Genomic DNA, 14,576 nt, shown 5'->3' on the forward strand with positions numbered 1-14,576 from the left:
TTATTTATTCACCTGAATAAGAGATCTAGGTTTGTTTGTTTGTATGCTTCTTTTTAATGTAATATTGTGTGTAATTGAGAGCCAGCAACTTGAAGTGGACTTTAAGGAAGAGTTGAGTTGGGTGGTTTTATTTTCACCTGTGCAGTTTCACCACTTAAAGAGCATAGAGTGAGGGACAAACTCTATTGGCCATGGAGAGGAGGCAACAGAAGCCATCTTGTTGCTTCTGAACAGTATTTGTTCTGTAGAGGCGACAGAAATAGAAATAGTGGAAGCGTGTTTGAGTCATAGAAATAAATAGATGCAGTTCTGATACACAGGGAATATGTATGTGAAATTAGAAGGTGCACTTCTATGTAGTTACTTTTGAGAGCAGAATAGCACTCAACTATAAAAACCCTTTCCTGACAGTCAGATGAAAGAGACTGTGAAACAGCCCCACAGAGGGAGGGTGTGCCAGCTCCATCTCTGGGGGCTTCTAAAAGTAAGCAGTAAAATTGACAAGTAAACATGCTGGAGAGAGCATTTTTTTTTTATATTGGCCCCATGAGAAGGATTGGATAATGTGTTAGATTTTTTCCATCTCTGACTTCTGTATGGTCATTTCCTACTGTATAAGAGCTCTCAAAACAGTATAATGTGGTGACAGCAGGCTAAATCAAGAATTGAGAATTCTTGTAGCATTCTAATTTAGTTCTGAATGCCCTGAATTTTCTCAGTTTGGATAGTATTCAGACCTAGCTGATGGATTGTTTCAGTATTCATTAATTACAAATCTGTGTTTGTCAAAATATAGAAAGGTGTATTTATTCCAGGTAGAATAAAAAATGCTTCCTGTTGTTACTCCTCCAGCTTTTTGTGACCATATAGAGTGAAAACATGATATGTGCATGCCCAAGTAAAAAGTTATTTTAAAAGTCTCAGTTAAAACCATTCAGCAGTTTCCCAGGCAATTAAAGAAGAAAACTGTGGTTTTACCAATCTTTAAAACATTTTTTACACTCATTTACTTGGAAAGTCTAATTCCTATAGGGTTTAGAATGGAAATTTGATGTTTGGTATCTGAAAAAAACTTTGTTTTTAGCCAACCTGTAAAAATTGACCAAGCATTCATCACCACAGCCCAGAATGGCTTTCTTGCCTTTCTCCTGAATTGTCATCCTTTCAATGACAGATGAGTTCTGAAGGGAGGATGTAGTAGGATGAAGCAGGAACTTGAGATGGGAGTGGAGATAAGGGTGGAGGGGTAGAAACTGAGAACAGAACCTGGGAAAAGGAGGGAAATAATAACAGGCAGGGCTGAACAAAGCTTTTTTTTTTTTTCCTTTGTTTTGTTTTTTTTTTTTTTTTCTTGTTTTAAAGTTGGCTGTGAACCACTTGGTTATGGGTGATTCTCACTCACACAATAGCATATTCACCTGGAAGACAGCAATTGCCTTTGATAGTCTATTACTCAGCAGAAAGAATAATGCAAAACTGTTTTCTGTCCAAAAATCTCTATTCTAGCAATGATTCAAGCCTGTGGTCACAAAATGCCTTTTTATTAGTAAATTAATAAATGTTACAGTTGAGCAGAGCATTGGAGAACATTCAGACTGTGAAGTCAACCTCATAAATGTTTGGGAATGCCTAGATTATTATTGCTTGTGATAACTTAATTCACTTACAGCACACATACCTATTATGATAATCTTTATTAATGTGGTCTTGCACAATTCTTGTTTCAGAAAACTTAGTTTTACTATGTTATTCTAGTGAAACGTACATATACATGTCCACATTCAAACACATAAACTATATACACATACTGTGGATTTGATATTGCATTGTTCTGTTGTATTGCCAACAGCCAGGCCTTATTGCTCTAGATACTATATAAAAATAAAGGAAATTGTTAGCTGTTTAGAAGGCTTTCATTTTCCTGTTATCTTGGTAGAGAGGAAATAGAGCAAATAATGACCTTAAATCACCTTTTATATTCAGACTGTTTTGAAATTATTCTTCGGTGTCTTCTGCCTATAACATAAGTTAGAGCATCGTCAGTGAGCTCTGCTCTAACATAAGTTGGCTGCATACAGCCTTCAGGGAGCAGGGCCAGAAGCTGAGATTAGTGGGGTGCATGTCACAGCATCAAAATCCAACTCCCTTCATGCATAAATTATTAACTGTCTTTTAAACCTGGGCTGTTTCTTTGGAATTGAGCATTGGCTGGGATTATTTTTTTAATGTCCAGTTACTAATTTTGAGGAAATACCAGGAAATTTGCATTACTGTTTTGACGAACCAAAATAGGATTATGGATTTTGTGCACGTGTGCTGCCATTGTGATGCATTCAGAAACACTGCACACTGACCAGTGTATCACTTCTGGTTTTATGATGTTCTGCTGAATTTAGAAGGCTTTGGGCCTAAATTTCTTCATGTCACCTCTTGAAGAAGCAACAAAATCCATCTCTTGTGTAGATCTCTTTCTGCGAGATATTAGATGTATCAGTTTGGGTTTTTTAACAGTTAGGCACCTAAGCCAGGTACCAAATGCCATTTGTAATCAGTGGCAGCCAAAGGCATCTTAACAACACATACAATTCTCTAGAATGAGAATTTTCTTCTAAAATGTGAGAATTTTCCTTAGGTTGCAGAGGATTTTGGTTTAGCTTCTCTGGAACCTGCTGCCTGCCTTCTTTTCCTTACTTGTGTTTGCAGAATGCATAATGCAGGAAAAGAAGCTCTTCCCAGCCTGGTTACGCAGATCACTTCAGAGGAGGGATGAAATGTCACTCATTTCATTCTTCTGTGAACACCGAAGAGCTCTGTGGTGTTCAAATATGAAATAATGCCATAACCCAGCTGCCAGTGATCCCTGGGAATTACAGAACCAAAAAACGGCACTGATAATTCACTGAAGGTTGATCTTTTACAAAAAGAAGGTTGATCTTTTACAAGGTTAGCACGGCATCAGTGCTAACCTTGGGAATTAAGAGAAGCATAGCGTTCCCTTCAAAGAAAGGCCTCATCAGCAACAGTCAGGAAGTAGGAGCCTTAGCAGATTGCCTGTGTCTCATTCTTCTAGTATCTTTAATATTTTATCCGTAGTAGAGGTTAGCATCATTTTTCTTGTCTGGCAACTTAATGTGTAAGTGCATGGCCAAGTCCGGTATCATTCCAAGATAATGGAACTTACACGCTTGAAAAGACTGTATGGCTCAAAATGAAGCATTGCATGCACTGATAATGCCTATATACAGAGGGAGAGTGTGTGCACAGTTAGACTCAGCACACATGTTCTAAGATTACAGTCTTGAGGATGTTGTGTGTGTGAAGCTTTCGACTAAAGTCAGTGAGAAGTGCATATTTCAGACTCCAGATAGGGCCTAGAATATGTCAAGTTGTCAGAACAGGCCACAAGTGAGAAGGAAGAGAGTTCAGATGTCCCTTTCCTATTCTATAGGTGCTAACCCGTTTTTCTCCATGCCTCTTTGTAATTTTATCCAAAGCAAAAAGTGAAAACAAACACGACCATAACTACCAACCCAAGCATAAGATGGGAGTAACAGGAGGAGAGAGAGAGAGAGAGAGAGAGAGAAGACAAAGTGACAAAAATTAGACCTTTCATTCTGGGGAGTTGATGCCTGTAGGAAAGAAATATCTCTGATAATGATACAGTAGTAAGTCAGGCTAGATTTTGCCAAGAGATGTTAGTAATGTTTTCAACTCTTCCTGAAAAAGAAAACTCCTAGAAAATCTCTCTTGGGTATTCCTTCATCTTGGCTCTCACAGCCTATGTTAGTGATGAAATATAAGCACTGCCTATAGAAAATGAGAAAATTTTGAGTCATAGTTTTTTTGGTGCAACTCGAGGTAGCCTCTGTGAAGTAAAAAGAATTGTCTCCAGAGTGTAATTCATTTTGTTCTTTTTCATTTACAAGCAGAGCACCTTTTCCTTCTACTTTCATTTTTTAAAGGTGACCTAAATATTTGACAGTGTTCTTTTAAGTCACTCCACTGGGGTTTCTTACATACAATTACTGGCGAGAGACCGCCTCATCAGCATTCCCAAACTGGAGTTCTGCTTACGTTCAGAAATGAGAAGGGTTAAGAAAGTGGGTAGCTCATAATTTTAGGCAAAAACAAGCAGGGTAAGGGGGAGGTGAATCTAAAATAAGAAAGGCCATGGGTTACTATGTGTTAAGAGAATCTATGGTGATAAGTGTTTGCTATAATATCTTACCTTGGGCACTGTTTGGGATGACTGATGTGTTTCTGATATCCTGCCTGATTTTCCTGTTTCACCTCCTACAAAGGGCTTGATCATTTGGAATCCCCTTAGAAATAGTTGTGTTTTAAACTTTGCATTTAACAAGGATGTAGATGTCAAAGGTCAAAATTCACTTTTTGCCTTCTCCCTCTCTTTTTCTGACCCTCACCCCTTCCCCTCAATTTTTATAGGGTGATATCCATGAGGATTTTTGCAGTGTTTGCAGAAAAAGTGGACAATTACTGATGTGTGACACATGTTCACGTGTTTATCATCTGGACTGTCTGGATCCGCCTCTGAAAACCATTCCCAAGGGCATGTGGATCTGTCCCAAATGTCAAGACCAGGTATTGTTTAACAGACAGAGAGTTATACACAATGCACTGTAAAGATTTTTCCAAGTTGAAGAAAACAACCATGTCACTTGGCTTTCTTATACCAAGACAGACTGACACTGAACCAATCTATCTCATCTGCAATAAGGGTTGTGTAAATTTGATCTAATTACCTATGACTTCCTCCTGGACTTGGGGTCCTTATTTGTTACCTATGTGTTTTTAGTCTTTTGTTGGGCCAAAGCACACAGATTCTTGGGAAAAGTTCTCTTTTACCCATAGAAATGTTCCTGTTCATCTAAACTCGTTTCTTCAAAAGTCACTGGTATGTTCTTTTGGATAAACATATAAAATGTTTGTACAAGCTTGCCTCAATAGATTGAGAAAATATAAACCTCTCTTTTCTTATATAAATCAGGCATCAGAGTCTTTGTCTTCAGTGATCTCTCTAATAATACTGTCAAGCATCAGCATAATGAGGACGGGCAAATACCTTGGTTCTTCTTTATTCCAGATGCCTCTGTAAAAGTACACAACTGAAGTGAACAGATGATATTTTAATATTTTGTTTATAATTGCATTGAAATGACAAGACAGAAGTAAACCAGGGTATTCATAACCCTTATGTGGTACTTCAGAAGTTGCAAAGAATTGCTGTTAATCAGCAGCCTGAAGCTGTTAGTGTTCTGTCTGGTTTAGCATATTGCTTAGTCACTCACATGGCCAGATGGCAAGGTAAGAATACAACCTGGTATATTATGTGCTGCTCAGAGGAACAGGAATGCAAAATTCAAGTGACTTGGTCAGTAATTGCAAATGAGGAGGGAGTATTACCACTTTTCTATTCCCGCTCTTGTGAACTATCACATATCCTTCCTCTTTGTCATACATTCCCACAGAATTCTGGGAAATGTCTGAGTTATTTCGCTGAAAAGTGACCAAGTCCTCTATCTCCTGAGACATCCCTCTGCTTCACTTATTAAAAAGACACAGTGCATTTTTCTTCTCAAATTAAAGCTCCTTAGGAAGGAATATGTGAGGAAGGCTCTTAAATACATAAATGGTTCTTATCCTTATATAAAGAGGGCTTGATGATTCTATTAAGACGATTCTGATATGAAGGGCATATAGGACAGTTTGATGTGTTATTAGCCCAGAAGTGTGTTGTTTAAATGTGTGGTATGAAAGCTGCTCTGTGACATGAAAAGTTTTCTCTCCGAACAACTGAGATCAGCAATTTGTCCGAACCGTGCAATAATGTTTATGTCTCCTGGCAAGTTTCAGTTCAGATGCATTATCTTTTCATTCCTCTTTTAAGTTGTTCTGTTTCATTAGTTGAGTTTATTTGTGGCTATGGAGGGAATTTGAGAATATGCTGACATTTGTAAGAAACAGGCCTCCTTTGTGGGAGCTACAATAAGTTGTGAATAATTCCCTCTGTTAAATCTCAGAACAAGTCTGCAAAGCTTCATGTTAACAGGGCTCAGATTAATGATAGCCACAGAGAAAATCCATTGTTTTTCCCTTTCTTCTTTTCCTTTTCTTAAGGATAGATTGTTTACCAGCTAAATCTGTACACACTTTTCTTTCAGATGTTAAAGAAAGAAGAAGCAATCCCATGGCCAGGAACTTTAGCAATTGTTCATTCATATATTGCGTATAAAGCAGGTAGGAAAATGGGGAGCAATGGTTTTTTTTCCATTTTAAAACTGGAAAATGTTACTGAGGGAGTGGGACAGCATGATACTTCCTTTACAAAAGGAAATCGAAGAGGAAGAACTTAATCATTAGTGAAGTGATAATGGCAGTCTAAACTTTTAAGCTTTTTGTGATACTTGCGTGTGCAGGTGAAATTTTGGTTGTGATTTATTGCAAAAGTGATTGAATTTACTTCAGTAATACTCTCTAAATGAAACAGTTTAGAGCTTATATCCACAGTGGTAACAGGAAGACTTTAAATACTATTTCTTGAGGTTATATATTCTGTTTTGCAGCAAAAGAAGAAGAAAAACAGAAACTACTTAAATGGAGTTCAGATTTAAAACAGGAAAGAGAACAACTAGAGCAGAAGGTCAAACAGCTCAGCAATTCTATAACGGTGAGTATCACCCTCCCAGATAAATCTGCACCTGTGTTCTGGTATCAGAATGCAGAGTGAAAACTGCAGAGCCCATGTACTAGACTTATCTTCCACTGGTTTTACTGACGATTGAATGTGCTCTTTTTGGACTTTTGGGATCAGGAATGAAATACAAGTGATATACACTTTGAGACCCTTGTACATGATCCCTCCTGACCATATAATGTAGACATGCAATGACCTATAATTTCAGCAGGTGACAAACATGACCCACAGCAATATTGTCTGTGGGCAGCAGATAAATTCTAATTCTCTAGTGCCTCACTTAAGTTTGAATGATTGGGCCTCTGTGTGTAGTATGAGTTACTTGGTGCTTTCTTCAGACGTTCCTAATACAAAAATGACCATTTTCTCACAACTGTCTCTGGGATTCTTGACATGCTGGCTAGACAGTCAGCAAGCCTCTGCTACCCTATTACTAATTGAACAGTGTCATACTTCTGACCAGAAGCAGTAGTGTTCTCCTAAATTTATGACTGTAACTGTGCCATACATATTAATTTGCTCTTAATATGCAAATTGGGCTCTTGAGTTGCCAGTGCAAAGTTTGAGACCCTCACTTAGCACGGCCTAAGTCAGTATCACAAAATGAAAAATGAAAAATGTAAGTACAGACTTGAGTTTTTTTTCCAATGTAGATGCACTGTCTGGTCTGTGTGTCTTTACCTCTCAAACGAAAAGTAAACATCCCATGTTTAAAGACCTCTAAATGCTGATGGTACGATTAAAACAATTGTGAGCAAGTGGTAAGAGGTGCTGGCTGGCAGTTCTGGAGTCTGTCATCTTCTGGTTAGCAGTAGCTGGACATAAACTGAGCAGCACTGGCGCTGTTTCTCAGTCATATACACAGAGGCAGAAGCAAGCCTTAACAAGGATTGATAGTAGGTAAGGAGAATGGTGTCTTTTCCATGATCAAGCCATTGTTTACACTTTAATTCAAACCATCAAAGCCACATTAGATCCAAATTTTGTAATGTTCTTGTGATGCCAAGAGCTGCCTGTGAAAACAGTAAAGCTGAAAATAAGAGTGTCTGGAGATCAGTGTGAATAAAACACTTGAAAAATATAAGAAGGTTGCCATCTCTGTGTAAGATCCTGAAAGTTACAGGTGCAAAATAGCTACCATCTCCTTCTTTCTGAGGGTTTCAAATATAGGTATGAGCAGTTTTTCATTCTTGAAATGTCATTTGTGGACATTCATTTAAGCTCTAACTCTGACTCTTATCTTATGAGCTACCTGGGTTACTACTGCTTCCAAGAGCATGAAGTGGCCACAAAATAAGATTTTCAAGTGAAGAAGGTCTAGTTTTTCATTTCAAGTGCCCCTTTATTTAGTAAGAAGAGCAAATGATGTTCCTGTTAGAAGTGTATGTAAAAGCAAGGACTGTATCCCATTAATGGCATGCACACATGCAGTCAGCTGTGATAGGATGCATATCCGAGCTAAAGAAATTTCAGCAATGCAGTGCTAACAGAAAAATAATAAGAACACATACTTGGAAGCTTCCCTTCAAAAGGAACCCAAAAGGATGGAACCGTCTGTGTTGGTTTGCCAGGCACCTTGGGGTTAAAGGACCTTTCTGGGGGGCAGCTATGTACAGGCGGTTTCGTTCCTCAGCTTGCAGATATGAATTCCATGAATGCAGCTCTGAGCCTTCTTTTCTTCTAGTCTGAAATTATAGGCGACGTTACAGCTGCAGTCTTTTCTGAGTGCTTACATTTAGATCTGCAAACGCTGAATTCCTTCTCTTGCCTTCTTCCATTCATACAAGGATAAAGCTTGAACTTAATATTGCTTTTCTGTTTTGCTGCAGAAATGCATGGAAATGAAGAATACCATCCTTGCAAAACAGAAGGAGATGCACAGCTCCTTGGAGAAGGTAAAACAGCTGATCCGCCTCATCCAAGGCATCGACCTTTCAAAACCCATAAACTCTGAGGTCAATTCAGTAGCCATCTCCAATGGCATGGACTCCACTAACAATACTAATGCTGCCACCTCCACCTTAGCCCCCTCCCCTTCCCAGAGCTGCATGGTGAACTGTAACAAGGGCGATGAGACTAAATAACACAGTGAAGTTCAGAAGGAGCCAAGGGAGGTGGCGGCGAGGAGGAGAAGCAAAATAACAAAACTCTAGAAAAGCAAAACCGGATTTCTTCTGGAAAGTGCAGAATTCTTTAGTTCTTTGGTTCCAGAGAGAGCGTGAAGATGCTTGTGCCAGGCGGCACCGGAGTTTGCCAATTGATCCTTCTTATTCTGTGTGTACATGCAAAGTTTGGATCATGATACATGAATAGTGCCAGCTGGGGGTTCTTTGCCAGCACCATGCCAAGTGAAATAATATATTTACTCTCTCTATATTTTACACCAGTGTGTGCCTGCAGCAGCCTCCACAGCCACTATAGGTTTGTTTTATTTTTGTTTGGGGTGAGGAGCAGGGATAAGGGAGGAGAGCAGGTTTCAAATCCTTATTTGCAGAACAGTTTGTTTAGCTAGGGGAAAACAAAAACAAGTCCAAAGAGCCTGTGGGCTTTTCCTGTTTCTAAACTCTCAGTACTATTAAACCAAAAAAAACCAGAAATATAAATTATCAAATCCCAGTGCCCAGAAGGGACAAGTCTATCAAATAAGCAGTATTTACTATTGTTTAGACAGGAGATGTACAAAAGGAAAGGAGATGGACTTTTCACTGAGTAACCAGCACATGTACAGGCTGAAGATCTACTGTCCCAACAGCTTTGGGTTAAATTGTACTTCTTCACATCAGAGAAATACATGCTTTGCAGAACTGATTCAAATCTTCACACTCATCCAGAAAGCCTATGCTGGGAATGGGAGAATAGAGGGCCAGAATCCAGGGTCAGCTTGGAGTGTTGGATGGAGGTGTCCCAAGAGAAAATGTGCATCGATTACTTGAAAATGAGATTCCAACCCTTTTCTATATTTATAAACAACAAAACTGTCCTGAACAAAGTAGCACATGACCCAGATGTGTGAACTGAACAGAGAAATGTCCTTTTCTTTCACTTCTTTTCTCTTCTTTTGGTAACAAGAACTAAATAAGGAATAGAAAAGCTGTTTTTCAGGCTGACAGTCTAATTAAAGAGGTAGATGGGACCTTGCATGGTATAGATTAGAAGTAATAGTGTCAGTGAGATACAGTGAGTCTTTGTGAGTCCTTGTGTCATCGTTTTGGGCACTGTTTTTTTATGCAAGGGCAAAATCTTTGTATCTGGGGGTAAAAAAACAACTTTTTTAAATTAAAAGGAAAATAAAAGATATTGAGGTCTTCCTAGTGTTACTTAAAATAAGATCAAGGTAAGAAACATTGTAAAAAAAAAAAATTACAAAAGTGCTATTTGTTTCCTAAACAAGTGATTTCTATTAAAAAGGTGTCAGAACTGGAGAAAATGCTGTGTACTTAGAATTTTTTAACACAGACTTTGCTTATTTATGATGACATTCTGCTGTGTTTGTGTTTTAAGATCCAATGGGACAGTTTCCCTAGATTATACCATACATGCTACTGGCTAAACCCTAAAGAGAATCACATCCACAGCGCTGGATCTCACCCCACCTGGAGGATCTGCCTAGCTTGTCTCTGCTGTTACTGTATCTTCCCCCTTCCTTGATGTGTGTGTAACCCAGAGAAAAGCACTGGCAGTGTACTTGCTTAAGGCTTTAATGCTTTTGTGATATGGACTGATTAGAGCTTGAAAGAGAATGAAAGAGCGTTTGTTGGGCTGAAGTCACCTTTTGTTATATCCTTTATTTAAGAAGTTCATCTCTTGCACGTAGCCTTTTCACTGTAAGTAGCAAAGCTTTCCTCGTGCTCCTGTCGTGGTGGGGTCTGTCCCAGCATAGAGTACTGACTCGTGTCACTTAGGGCTATGTCACAGAGCTGCCCACTTTCACTGCTGCATGGAAATATTTGGGCAAACTCTGGTTCCACTGGAACTGCTGGCAAAACTCCCGTTGCTCCCAGTGGGAGCAGAGCTGAGCTTCTCCCCAGGCAGCACGAGGCCAGGTCCCTGCTGTGGTGCCCTCCAGAGTGTGCATTGGGCAGTCCTGCCCAGCTGCTGAACCTTCTGGAACAGAGAAAGCCTTGCATTTCAGGGCTGAATTTCTGAGCAAGAAGTAGCAAATGCTCCAAACACTACACAGCCTGAAAGAGTCTCCTTGCTGCCACAGCCAAGCATATTTCTGCAGGATTCTTGGCGCTGCTGTCTTCCCTTTCCTTTGCTCACCCTCCTGACCTTTAAGGACTTCTCCTAGGACTGTGTGCTATTTTCAGAACTGAGCTCAGAACTGATATCCTGAGTTCTCATGTTTGTCCATAGCTTGGGAAAATGACTCTTACATGCACGTCCCAGCTAAACCTGTGATAACCTCAACTCACGGTTTGGATATTTCCTAGCAGAGCTGCAGGATCAAACCGATCGAACTAAAAATGTCCTACTTGCATCAACCCAATTACCAATTGAAGTCATCACCATCGAGCAGCCTGGCCAGGTTCTTCTCTAGTTGGTTGCTTGGGTAACTCCCCTTCTTCTGAACCATGAAGTACATTCCCAGTAAGAGACAGTATCTTCATGTTCTCATGTTCTTCTTTCTGATGTTATTTTCTGAGCTCTGCTGGGAGCACTGCACTCCTTGGATGTAGTGAGCTGCTGGAAGACTTGAGAGTCCTTCTGTTTGCTTTGCTGGTTCAGGAAGGGATGGGAATGAAATTCACTGGTAGCTGCATTTAAATCTGAGTATAGTTACCCAGCCAGGAGATGTTAAAACAACTGTTACTGCTTTTTCAAGGCATCTGCTTGTCTTTAGAAACTGAGTAGCTAAGTACGGACTTTTCTCTCCTTTTCTTACAGCGTTGTGTTTCAGACTGTCAAAGGACACCTTTAGTTAATCATTGACTGGCAGAGAAATGACCTCAACTTAGACTTTTCAGTGCTGCTTGGTAGTTTTTGCTCCCTGATCCTGTTTGAGCACTTTCCTTCCTGGCTCTGCAGCAATATCAGTCAACAGGCAAAGATCATTCCCAGGGCTGTGCTGACACTGGCAACGATGTTGGTACATAGGCATGAGTAAATTTCTGCCCAATTAGCAGCAATGAAGTCGAAGGGGAAATGATGTTTGCTAAATACGGAGGGAAATGTTCTGTTTTCTACCTGCTCTCAGAATTTCCAATGAAGGGCAAAATTCAAACTTTCTGACAAGTTTAACTTTGAGCTTTTTTTTTGGATTTGTAGGGTGTTGGTTTTTTGAGTTTTTTTTTGTTTTGTTTTTTGGGTTTTTTTTCCTCTCATGTAGCATTTGAGACAGGCTGAGTTGGTATTAGAACTTCTCTTCAAGAAGCTGTCATAATGACTGGCATTTTGTATTTCCAAACCGCCATAAAGGTAACAACTAATTCTTATGTCATCGCTTGTCATTAGTGGGAAATAAGTGGCTTTTAAATCTCACTCGTAAAGGAGGAGAAGATGAGACCACAGAGAAAGCTCCTGTCAGAGATGTTCCTGGCACTCAGCCTAGTGCTAAGGGCTTTCAGAAGTCATCCTGCTGCTTTAACTGCTCAGAAATAGAATAAGAATTGCAGAAACAGTTTTTCCCTTCTCCTTGCAATCTGTTCTTTGAACAGCTGGAAAAGTATGGTGTGGTTAAAGCCTGAAAACGAGCATGTGATCTGGCCAGAAGAATTAGTGCTACCATTAGGATCCTCTTTATCTTTGTTCACGGCCAGCGGAACTTTTAGCGCTGTGCAAAATGCGATGAAGGCAATCCTTCCAGGGATGAGTGGTGCAGATGGTTCTTCATTAGCCAAGAGTCACCATGGCAGTAGGAGGAACCAATAGTTTGCATGAACAGAACAAGGATTTTGTCCTTTGAACAAGTGAATTTCTGTCAGTGGGGATATGAGCTATTTCTATGCCTAGAAATTAAAGAGGTGAGAATTTTACGGGCGCAGCGGTGGTGGTTTTGATGGCAGAAAAAATGATCTGGTATTTTATCCCTCCCAACAGACCAGGCTTGAGAGAGTAAATCTGTATTCCAGCTGTCTAGGTCTATAGACCTTAATTCTGGCCTCCTTGGCTTCAGAATCATCATCTTCCCTGGACGGATGCAGAGGCAGCCCCAAAAAGCACTATGGTCAACATTGAAGTCTCCCTCTTGGTTGCACCATGCTGTGGCAACCCACAAAACAGGGAGTAAACTCTGACATCTCCTTCTCATGTGGATGCAGTGGAAAATACCTGTGACTTTGCAGTGCAATTTGTCTTTCCTTTTGTTTCCCAGCTGAGTAGGGCCCCTGCCCTCTTTGCTTCTGAAGCACTGGTGACGAATATATGTTTTTTTAATGAAATGTGTTTTTAGAAGATCATATTCAGATGTCAAACCTAATTCACTCTTTCTCTGGGGGCTTCCCTCTGCCAGCTGCTCAGATAACAACTCAAATACTGATGTTACACTTCCTGGTGTACCATGCCCCTTTGGGCAGACTTTGTTGTGTCTTTTCAGAAGTTCTGACCCTTCTTCACCTCCAGTTTGTCCTCCTTTGGGATTCTGAAGATCCAGGGCAAGGTCAGCCTTGCTGGGTTACTGCAGAGAGTTTTCTGACAGACACATTTGTAGAAACTCTGCTGAAGAGTCAGGAACCTGGAGAAAGACAACGCCACTGTGTCGTGCAGCTGATTCATTTGGCACTGAGGCTTGCCTGGCCAACAAACTACCTCAGCAAAGGCCATTCCTAAGCACCACATGGATTCTGTAGTTTCCATCGTTCAGAAGGCAAAATGTCTCCAAAGAAGCCTTGCAAGCAGCCAGCTAGGTGCCGGCCTCTGAATGCGTGCGAGCGAGCCTTATAGCAGCGCATTATTAAACATTTGCTTTCATTGATCAGACCTGGGCCAGGGAATGCCCTAAAAATCAGGGGGATCAGGAAAACACAAGAGCTGCAGACGTCTTGTCTCCAGGTTATTGCCGTCTTACTCAGATCCTTCTTTGAGCCTCAGTCTTGTTTGTAACACCTACAGAATGGAATGTAATACTTGAAAATATGACTCTCATTATCTTTTACCTTTAGCTCCCGTTTCCCAATGTTTATCTTTCATCTGGGACAAGAACTTTCTGCATCGTTGTGTCTTGTATAGGCTGAGCACATAGTTGAAACTTGCCAATAAAGAGAATTATTTATACCATGCGCTGGTAAGCTTGGTAATTACAAAGCCATGAAAACCCAACATCTGCTGGCTGTTGATTTAAGAGGTGGCCTTGTTTCAGAAGACCAAGACCTTACCTGTGTGAGGGTCTGCCAGCATCCTGCCAGCGTGACACAGCTACGTGAGGGGCACGCAGAGAACAGCCCAGCCAAGGGCCTCCGTGCTGTGGCAATGGCTATCCTGGAGATCACCACACGAGGACGGGGTCTCTTGGGCCTCTCCTCACCCTGTGCCAGTGGTGGGTGCTGCAGGGATCAGAGAGACAGAGGGGTCTGGAGACAGAGGGAAATACGAGAGGAGGCAGGAGGAGCTGAGAGGAAGGGTACATGGGGTGAGGGAGAGCAGGGAGAAGACATGGGAAAACATGAGAAACAGGGAAGGTGAAGGCAGGAAAGATCCAGGAGTGAAAGCTACAGCTACAAGGCTCGTGAGTTCAGTGGAAGGGCTGGAACAAAAGAGCTCTTTGTCCTACCTTGGTTTGTGGTGTGGGTTGATCTGTACTCTAAAAAGATAAAGTGCAGTGAGAGAAGTTATTAGGCTGCAGATGGAGAAGGAAACAGGCATCACACCACCTCAGCTCTGCTTCTGCTGCCATTCTGCACCCAGTTTCCTTAGATACCCCTGT

At 40.7% G+C, this 14,576-nt stretch overlaps 1 protein-coding gene across 1 annotated transcript in view; it reads left to right on the forward strand.

Moving 5' to 3' along the window:
- LOC100549929 (PHD finger protein 21A) overlaps positions 1-13,932 on the forward strand; it is a 51,036-nt gene extending 37,104 nt beyond the window's left edge. The window contains exons 12-15 of the mRNA XM_031553443.1: positions 4,447-4,602; positions 6,183-6,258; positions 6,585-6,688; positions 8,545-13,932. Of these exons, the coding sequence (XP_031409303.1) occupies positions 4,447-4,602; positions 6,183-6,258; positions 6,585-6,688; positions 8,545-8,799 (591 nt within the window). The 3' untranslated portion in view covers positions 8,800-13,932. The remainder of the gene's footprint in view (positions 1-4,446; positions 4,603-6,182; positions 6,259-6,584; positions 6,689-8,544) is intronic.
- The last annotated feature ends 644 nt before the right edge of the window (positions 13,933-14,576 follow it).

This window comes from Meleagris gallopavo, chromosome 5 (genome assembly GCF_000146605.3).
Source record: "Meleagris gallopavo isolate NT-WF06-2002-E0010 breed Aviagen turkey brand Nicholas breeding stock chromosome 5, Turkey_5.1, whole genome shotgun sequence".
Classification (NCBI taxonomy): Eukaryota; Metazoa; Chordata; class Aves; order Galliformes; family Phasianidae; genus Meleagris; species Meleagris gallopavo.